Below are 10,366 nucleotides of genomic sequence, written 5' to 3'. Positions count from 1 at the left end.
AAGCCTACTTTTATATTATTCCCTAAAAAAAAGAATCTAAATATTTAATATATAATAGTATAACAGTCAAAGGGAACATTTTATGCATTTAGCTCTTGTAATTCGGCCTATAATAATCTAATGTCCCTATTTTCCTTTTAATATACATTGTTTAACTTTTTTGACATGTAAATACAGGTTTGCCCTTCTATATGTGTATGTATATTTACATTGACTATCAGTTTTATTTTACTATAGTTCAATAAAGGCTCCCAGTACTTCCTCCACCACTGCCGTGCCGCATATAGTCGACCGGGAGGTGTCGCTGTTTCCCGCCTGTAGCCTGCAGAGGACACGCCCCCTCCGCCCTCCTCCGCTGCCTCCATGCTGCTGCAGGTTTCAGGAAGCGGAAGCAGGAATGTTGGAGTGCTTTCAGAAAAAAGTTTGGACAAGTTTGACAGTTTGGAAGCTGAGACACAAACTGCGGAGAAACATGACGGTGAGTGACTTAACCGCTCAAAGAACTACAGCGAATAATACTGCTTATTTTACTACTGAACGTAGTACTGCTGGTGTTTGTATTTGTTGTGTGGACAGTTTGTTCTGCTGTCTCCGTGTATCTGTCTCAAACAGAGCAGGAACAGGATAAACAAGTTAGTCTCATCCAAAGAAGAAAAAGGAAAGTTTAATGACGTATGTTGATTTAAAATGAGCTTTTTATTATCAGTCTAAAACTGTGTCAGTGTGAATCAGCAGATGTTTAAAGTGACAGTTTCAGATCAGCTTCTTCAAGGTAATGTGTCCTTTTACCTCCCACTGTGTGTTTTTAACGTTTGTTGTCAGTTTTTAGACGCTACTGAGCACCTTTACGGAACTACATTTACTTAGAAATTAGTCGTACATGTATATGTTATTCCCCTGTGTACTTCTACGTCATTGCATTTTATTGAGAAATATAGTTCTTTTCATTGCACAACATTAAATCTGACAGCATTAGATAGCATACAGCAATACTTTACATTTAAACACGTGAGGAAGGTAAGAAAACAATCAAGTACTTTACCATTTAATCAAACTTCACTATATTTAGTACAAAAAAAAGAGAAATGCTAACATTATGCAATAATATCCTATATTAAGTTCTTTTTGCCTAATGAGTATTTTTACTTTAGTTAGCCTACTTTGCTTGTATTGGTATTTGAGTGCTGGATTAGCACTCCACATTATATGCCAATTTGGACTTTGTACTGAGATTTTAAATGGAGCCCAGTTTCTATCAGCTGCAGCGTTAAATGATGAACACATTAAAGCATCAGGAAATTAGAATCCAATTAGATTATAAATGTAATATTCTGATACTCTCGTATTTTTTATTAAGTTAAATGAATGCAAGATTAGCTCTGAAACGCTGTGATGTTGCAACTTTAACTGAAACAAAAGATGAGAGTCCTTTCACTTGTGGTTGCTGCTGCTATTGACAAACAAGCTAGTTCTGCTCTTATGTAAAATGTTTCTGATTTGCAGCGGGAGAAACTGAAGCTGCACAGTTCTGTAAAAGTGAAAGTGATTTAATTCAATAGCTTAACTACTGCACTGCAGTACAAGTTAGAGGTGCTTGTTTGCTGTTTTAAACGTCTACTCTTCAGAGGGAAATGTTGCATTTCAGTAATGTTTTACATACCCAACCTGTCATGAGCTCGTTAAAGATGATGGATTGAAGTAAGCAGCTCCTCCTTGACCTACTATAAGAATGAAAGTAGAGCATACATGTTAATGCATCAGTAATAGAATACAATAACAGCTGCTATTCTGCGTAATCAGTACTTAAACTTTTGATTTTGTTCCTGATACTTCTGCATTTCACTCTTTGAATGCAGGAATATTTCTTCCACCACTTAATCCGAGTATAAATAAATTAAATGTGAAATTCAGATGCTAACTTAAACCCTGTTTACATGTCAATGTTTTGTGCAACAAAGGTTTATTTCCATTACTGATCAATCTTTACAAGAGATCAACATAACAAGTAAAAGAGCTGCATTCAAAGTCTTAATTCAATAAAAATACAGAAGTATAATCTGCAAATTTAAAGTATTTTAATGTAACTGTTCTATACTTATAATAAGAATTTGTAGCAGCATTTTATTGTTGCAGCTGCTTGAAATCGACCAAATTCTTTATATATTGTCGGGCCAGTTAATGCGTCTGATTTTTCTGCTTTTTAATATCAAATCTGAGTCCTGTAAGTGACCTGTAACCGCAGCTCTCAGGTAAATGTAGCTGAGCTTGTGCCAGAACATCTTTGTTAAAGGGCTGGGTCACAGTTTTTTTCAGATCAGTCTTCAGACAACAGGCAGGTTCTAGTGAACATTAAAACAGGTTTAACTTGCGGATCTATGAACATTATGCTGGTGGGGTTTTATTATTATTATTTTAGATGTTATAATCATCTAATTAAAAAAAGGCAACAATGCAATGGTTATTTTCATTATTTATTTTTCATTTTTTAGTCTGTTGATAAGCAGTGCAGTAGTTAGCGCTGACGCCTCACAGCTAGAAGGTTCCTGGTTCGAATTCCGGTTTGGACGTAGGGGGCCTTTCTGTGTGGAGATTGCATGTTCTCCCTGTGGGTGTGTCGTACTCCGGCTTCCTCCCACAGTCCAAAGACATGCTCGCTAGGTTCATTGGTGACTCTGAAATTGCCCGTAGGTGTGAGAGTGAGCGTGAAAAATTGTCTCTATGTGTCAGCCCTGTGATTGACTGGCGATCAGTCAAGGGTGTACCCCGCCTCTCGCGCAGTGGCAGCTGGGGTAGGCTCCAGCGCCCCCCTTGCGACCTTGAACAGGATAAGAGACGGACAACCTTGTGGGGAGAAGCCGGAGGGAACCCATGCATGCGAGGGGAGAACTGCACATGCACTTCGTCCGAACCTTAATCCGAACTAGGAAGCTTCTAGCTGTGAGGCTTATTTACGTATATATGTGCATTATACATACATTAGCTATTATTATATCAATTATAAGTATGTGGCAATTTAGAGGCGTTTATTATGCCATTGATCATATCAAATGAATGTAATAAACGAGGCTTAACGAGCGGTTTATGACAAGTTTAATCTGACTTTGGGCACTGGTCAGAGAAAGGAAGGTTTCCCTCTAAAATGTTTTGGAGTAGAAGTATAAAGAAGAATAAAATGGAAAATAATTAGGTCAAAAAGTGTAAAAACATCACAATTCAAAACAAAGAACAGCACTGGAGTAAATATACTTTGTTATTAGTTAACCACTGTTTCATGTTGCATAAGGAAAACCTCTCTTGCATCATTAGACCCTCTTTGTGGTGGCCGTTTTATTACCACAGCTCATAAATCTCAAAACAATAATAATGATAATACTTTGAGCCTTTGTTTACAGCGAGCAGAGATCGCTGTCACTGAGACGAGGGCTCAAGTGTCCGCTCAGCTGGAGGGTTCGCTGTGTTCATGTTGCCGTAACAGCGGTGACCCTCCGAGTCTGGTTTCTGTCAGAGCCAGCAGGTCCGCCTTCAAGACGTTCCGTTTATGAATGATTATATTAGAGTGATATGAAACAGAAAACCATTACATTTTTGTATATTTTATTGCAGTATTGCATAACGTTGGTTTACACTTTTGTAAATCTTATTCGGCCTACTTAATTTTATTACAAAGAAGAAAGATTGAGAACAAAAATGGAGGGAAAGAGAAAGTACAAAAATAACCTGGTAAGGAAGTCATTCATCAACATTTACAGAAACTCAAATGACTGTTCTTATTAAATAATCACGTATAGGTCATCAATTTAACATTAGATAGATTGTTCAGTCTGTGTTTTAACACACTACATCCCTCTGGGAGCAACAGTGAACACATCGGGCATTCCGGTTAAGCCAGAATTTAGCAATAAACAAGTTCCAGCCAAGACTTCCTTTTCCGTGCGCTGCATTGTTTACAGTCCAGTTAGCAACTCGAGAAGCGACCGTGTGTTCACATCAAAAGTTCATCTGTTTGTGGTGAGTCTCAGTTTCACTGTAAATAGTAAGTCGCACAGAGGCAGCACTCTGGCTTACTTCAGCGGTATGAACCCAAAAAGGAAACATTATTTTCTTGTGATTTACTTTAATTAACGGGTCTTAAGTTTGCTGAAATAACATCATGATGCAGGTTAGTAAAGAGTGAAAATTAAGCTTTGTCAGGTCTGTCCTCAAGAGGAGAAAACTGCTTTTAAAATGCTCATTTGTTGGAGGTCAGATCGATCATTTCTGATGTATTTGATGAAGTCGGGAAATCTAAACGTTGAAGGAATTTGTCATTTATGTGTAAATGGAGATTAAATATGTATAAATTAATTTGTATTGTTTAATTGCAGGACTTATATTTAATACATTTATTCCACTGTCTTGAATATTTTGGTTTCTGATTCTACAGGTTTTCTTACATTTTTAAAACTAACATCTGCCTCCTCTCATCTGATTCAGTATCTTGTTCAGGTATCTGTCGGTTCAAAGAGTAAGCTCAGAAGATTTTGCTACTTAAATAATTGCCATTTTCCCACCAATATGTAGAATTTGTTGTTTTATGTATTGATTCGTATTTTCCCTGTTCTTATTTAAATGTACAATTAGTTCTGAGTCCACCTTGACTTGATTGTCACAGCCGATGTCCTAAATGTGTCCTTCCTAAAGGAGCTTTTAAGTTACTGATAATTTTAGCACCGAGTTTGTGATTTTCAGATCAAAGGCAGTTAATTGAAGTTTGTATAGAAACAATGTTTTTAGAAGTCTCGGTTACATAACTGTCAGGAACGACTCTGTTAGTAAAACAAATATTGAGCTGTTGTGTTTATTTGTGTGCGTCTTTGATCTTCCGCAGAGCTTACTGTGGATCGTGATGTTTGTGATTTTGAGATAAAAGTTGTCCCAATTAGAATTGAAAAGATTTATTTGTTGGTTTCTAGAAAAATAATTGACATGCAGAGCAAGAGGTTTTACGACATTTTTTCATAATGGGCTCTTTTATGTGGTTATATTTACATGGGAGACGCATGATATTGGTAAATTAGAGAATACATTGGTCTGTTGGTTTTTTCTCGACTCAGATGTTAGTTTGTCATGAAAATTGGTACCAAATATTTTGGTGTCCAGAGAATAAATCCTGTTGTTTTTAGTGATCCCGAGCTCCTCTTTAGCGCCACCAAGTTTTTACTTAACTGGTGAAATATCAACAAGCATGTGATGGATTGACGTAGCATTTAATCCAGATATTCATGTTGCCTTTGGGATTAATCGTAATAACTTTGTTGATCCACTGACATTTCCTTTAACGTCATCATCTTGTCAAAGTTTTAACCTGTGCAATACTCCGGTTTATGACGCAAGACCTGCATATACATATGAATCTCTGTGTCTTTAACGTTGATTAGCTACTGTTAGCATGCTAACACACTGAGCTAAGATGATCAAATCAAATCAAATTTTATTTGTATAGCGCCAAATCATAACCAAAGTTATCTCGAGACACTTTACAAAAAGAGCAGGTCTAGACCGACTCTTTATGTTATTTAAAGAGAGGCCCAACATGAATCACCATGAGTAGCACTTAGCAACATATAGATGATGGTAAACTGTTAAGAATCAGCATATTAGCATTGTCATTTTTAGCATATTAGCATGCCGATTGTAGCATTGAGCTTGAAGCACTGCTGTGCCTAAGTGCTTAAGTATAGCTTTGCAGACCTGCTGTCGTGGCTGAAGTCTTCTTGTTTTGTTTTTTTTTTAAAAAGAAACAACACGCATTTCTCAATTTCATCTGTGTTTGTCTTAGTAGAAAAGCCTTTTAAGAAATTGGATTCAATCGAATAGTCTAATATTATTCATGGTGAAATGTTTAATCCAACAAAGAATCTAAAAAGATGTTGCAACTTTCAGTACTCGACAGGTTGATGCTTTTCTCTGACATTCAATCCTTTCATAACTATCAAAAACCAAACAACCTCTACAAACACTTTTACATCCCCTTTTAAGCCCCCAGGAGTGATTGATGCTCAGATTTGGGGGACAGCTGAGCAGCTCCTCTGCAGCACTGGAAGCTGTGTGTTACAGACTCTGCTGCAGAGGACTTGCTCTCCGCACACTGTCCGTCTGTGTGTTGTTGTTTTCTGACATTCCAGTTTGTTTTGCATTTACATGAAAAATCTAAAAATAAAGTTGTCCCCCAATCAGCCCAACCATCTCTCTTGGACAGGAAGTTGCTCTGTTCTTTATTCTAAACACTGGTTTCCTGTTTCACACGTCCTTCTTTCTCTCCCTCGTCCGCTCCATCCTTCTCCTCCTCCTTGCAGGCAGCGACTCTACACGGATTCTTTCCTCATTTTCTGTTCTGGCTTTGTTGACCTCCGTTTGATATTTTAGCCTTTAGTTTTATTTTAGTTCATGGCTTTTTGACCGTTCCTCCAAGGTAGCTATTTATAGCGCCGGGTAACCAAATTACCTATTAATAGATCTGAACTTGCAAACAGTGGGTTTGCTGGGGCTCTTTAGCTGCTTATTCTAGAAATGCTTTATTGATCTGCTGGTTGCGTTTACAATTAAATCATTAACCCAGGAAATGGAGAGAAATGTCAATCATAACTTCCCCGTTCACAACTTCAGAGTTCTTGTTTTCCTCGACTAACTTTTCAAATTCCCCCAAATTTGACAGTCATATAAAAAGGACATATTGCTGTAACTGGAACAGTCTGTAGGTTAATTGCTTTTCTGCATCTGAACAGAAATCCTTCCTGTCGTGTCCTGAATTGTCTTTAAATATTGTTGTTTTGTGTCAATAGTCCTGCCGCCACAGTTTCGGCACTGCATATATACAGATAAACATTATTTGCTCAGTTGACGGACACTTTTGACTCCTCAACTTTGACTCCTGAAATATTTCTGGGAGAATGCTAAGCCCAAAATAGAAACGATGCATAACTGATTACTTTATGAAAGAAGACCTCTCAGTAAGAGTTGTTCGAACTACAGAAACACTTTGCAGTAAAAATGCGATTTATGATATATCAAAATGTGCATAAAACCCCTCAAATGGCTTGTAAACATACTGGAATTACTTAACCTCAGGCCTACATTTAGGAAAGAAACAAAAAAACATGTGTTCAGAAATCAGTGATGCAATACATTTTTAAATAAACAGCAAACAATCTTTTACAAGAGAATCATAAATCATAATGTCCTATTTTAGCAAATACCAATACCAATAAATTGAGACCAAAGACATCTCTATAAAGTTGCATAAAATATTTGTGTCTCTCTGTGTAATCTCAGCTGGTCTCAGTGTGGGGAAAGTGGTCATTAATAATAAAGGCCGCTTCTCAAGTTCTCATCTCACCACAAAACATCTTTCCTCTGTTTCCTCCCTCCAGGATGAGTCACTTGTTATGCATTTAGAGCTTGTTCCCTAATTAGCGGTCAGTTTTCAATCAATTGTTCCTTTCAATCTCCAATCTGTTTTTTGCTGTCAGCTGTCTCCATCTTGAGAATAATGAATAGGTTTAATATCCTCGTCCTCTCGCTCCACCCTCTCTTCTCAGGTGCGTACCTGTTGCTGATGTTGCTGTAGAGTTGTCAGTCATGGAAGGTGGAGCTCTGGGAGTGGACACCAGCACTGCAACAGGTAGGTCATCTTATTTTAACTGTATACTAAAATGGTTAAATGAATGGACATAATGTATGGATTTAAAGTTGAAATAGCTAGCTACAAATGATGGATTATACTTCAATTTTAGAGCTTACAGTAATGGATACATTGCTAAAAATGTAAGCTAAACGTAAGGGATAAACGGTTAAAATAGTAAACTAAACTAAAAATAAAATCAGTTGAAATAGTCAGCTAAAAGTTATGGACATGACGTAAGAACTGGATAAACAGTTAGCTAAAAGTAATGCAACAACTGAAATAGATATTGGGTAACATTAAACAGTTGAAGCAGTAAAAAATAATAGATAAGCAGTTGAACCAGTTAGTTATAATAATGGATAATAAGTTAAACAACTAGCTAAAAGCGATGATGAACTGTTAAAATAGTTAGCAGCAAAAATAATCGGTAAACTGTTAAAACAGTTGGCCAGAATAAATGCAAGCAGTTGAAAAGTTAGCTAAAAGTAATGGGATACAAGTTGTAACAGTTAGCTAAAAGTATTGGGTAAAAAGCTGAAACATTTAGGCCAGCTAAAAGTAATGGGTAAAAAGTTGGTGCAGTTAGCTAAAAGTAATGGGCTACAAGTTGTATCAGTTAGCTAAAAGTATTCGGTAATACGTTGAAAGAGTTAGCTAAAAGTTATGGGTAAAAAACTGAAACATTTAGGCTAGCTAAAAGTAATGGGCTACACGGTGTAGTTAGCTAAAAGTAATGGGCTACGAGTTGTAACAGTTAGCTAAAAGTATTGGGTAAAAGCTGAAACATTTAGGCTAGCTAAAAGTAATGGGTTACAAGTTGTAGTTAGCTAAAAGTTATGGGCTACAAGTTGTAACAGTTAGCTAAAAATATTGGGTAAAAAGCTGAAATATTTAGGCTAGCTAAAGGTAATTGGTAAAAAGTTGACTAAAAGGGATGGTTAAAAAGTTGAAACGGTTAGTTTAAAGTAATAAAAGGTAGAAAAGGTTAGCTTAAAGTCATAAAAGGTTTAAACAGTAAGTCAAAAGTAATAGATGAGAAGTTAAAAGTTAGCTGAAAGTAAATGGTAATGATCGGCTAAAAGTGATGGGTAAACAGTTGAAACGGTTAACTTAAAGTAATAAAAGGTTGAAACAGTTAGCTAAAAGTTCTAAAAGGTTGACACAGGTAGCTCAAAGTAATGGGTAAAAGTTGAAACTGTCAACTAATAGTGATAGTTAAACCTCTGAAAAGTTAGCTAAAAGTGATGGTAAAACAGTTAGCAAAAGTAATGGGTGAAAAGTTGAAACAGTTAGCTAAAAGAAATGTGTTATTACTTGAAACAGTTAGCTAAAAGTAATGGGTTAAAACAGTTGGCTAAAAGTCAAAGCCTAGATGAAAAGTTGAAACAGTTAGCTAGATGACAGGAATGGTCAAACAAATATTAGCTTAAAGGCACAGTGAGTAAGTTGTAACAGTTACAGACATGTTAGGGAAGTAGAGGGTACATGGTTTAAAGATCCAGCTTCTGCCTCTTCTAGCGTAGTAGGCCAATTGCAAACTTGACCAAACTGACCATAACCTGTACGTGACTGTTGCACGCTTGTGGTCATAAAGACAGTGTGGTGATCCAGATATGCCGGGCGGGGGCTAATGCATGTGACCGCTCTGCTCCACTCACCTGCTGTGTTTGTATTGAATCAGTTGTAGTTTCTGTTTGTCAGGTTGAATACCTGTCAAACCTGATTGATGACTTCATAGCAGTCTGATGTTCAGACAGATTGTCTGCTTGATTGATCCTCAGATCCCAGAGTGCAGTCAGACTCCAACATAGCCTGTCTGCGGCGTCGGGCCTGGGCCCAGAGCAGAGACTCCCTCTGGCAAGAATCAGAACAGGAGCAATGTGGCCCAGAGGAGCCGCAGCAGAACCAGAGGGACGCAGAGGCAAAGAGACCCTCAGAGGAACCAGGTTAGACTGAGCTCAACTCTCACCAAAATGTTATGTCAGGGAATATTTTTAGTATCTTAAAAGGTAAACTATTTGTAAAAGTGTAAACACTGTAGTAGCTGATAAACTCTTTTCATTTTCTGCAGCAACCTTTGAATATTTTCTTCCCTGCAGCCACGTTAGCTGTGTGCCAAAGATAGAGCAGACAGGATCTTATCAGAGTTATATATCAGTATCACCCAATGTGTCTGCAACTAGAAATTGCAGAACAAAAAGGCCAGTGGTGTATTGTTTTTAAGGTCACTAAGCAACAGTGTCTCCATTGTATGGTTTGTTAAGCAAAAAGCTGTGAGAAGTTTCTTCATCCGTTAATTTTACAGGTAGTAAACAAATATTTGCAGGTGTATTGTTTTGGGATTTTTAAATGATATTGATGTGGCCTCAACAACGCAGCTCCACAGTTACATTAACAATAAAATAGGGAAATAAAAAACAACACAGCACAATAAGACTTTACAATAAGTTTTTACAATACACAACCCATGTTGGAACTCTCTGAAATCATGCTACATATATTTAGTCATATGTTGATTTTTTTTCAGTAATTCTCACCTTGCGTTTTTAGCTATGAGATGCCAGCGATGATAAGCTGCTGTCAGTCAGCCCACTGCTTTAGTAAAGACATCCCAAAAGTTGCAGAGAGGATTTACTCTCTTGATTTTTCCCTGACTTTTCCTCTAATCCATGAAATTCACATTTTTTGTTCATGAGGGAATTT

General features: G+C 37.1%; 1 protein-coding gene across 2 annotated transcripts in view; it reads left to right on the top strand.

Moving 5' to 3' along the window:
• The first annotated feature begins 390 nt into the window (after positions 1-390).
• The window catches only part of itprid2 (ITPR interacting domain containing 2), a 42,527-nt gene continuing 32,551 nt past the window's right edge, over positions 391-10,366 (top strand). For both annotated transcript variants that reach the window (XM_069663378.1, XM_069663377.1), the window contains exons 1-3: positions 391-478; positions 7,578-7,660; positions 9,445-9,609. In XM_069663378.1, coding sequence (XP_069519479.1) covers positions 7,618-7,660; positions 9,445-9,609 — 208 coding nt within the window. In that variant the 5' untranslated portion in view covers positions 391-478; positions 7,578-7,617. The remainder of the gene's footprint in view (positions 479-7,577; positions 7,661-9,444; positions 9,610-10,366) is intronic.

Source organism: Semicossyphus pulcher, unplaced genomic scaffold (assembly GCF_022749685.1).
Source record: "Semicossyphus pulcher isolate SPU_LCO1_2020_fin unplaced genomic scaffold, fSemPul1.0.p SCAF_15, whole genome shotgun sequence".
In the NCBI taxonomy this organism is placed as follows: Eukaryota; Metazoa; Chordata; class Actinopteri; order Labriformes; family Labridae; genus Semicossyphus; species Semicossyphus pulcher.
Note: the sequence above shows the minus strand (reverse complement) of the source record. Positions and strands in the feature narration are given on the sequence as shown.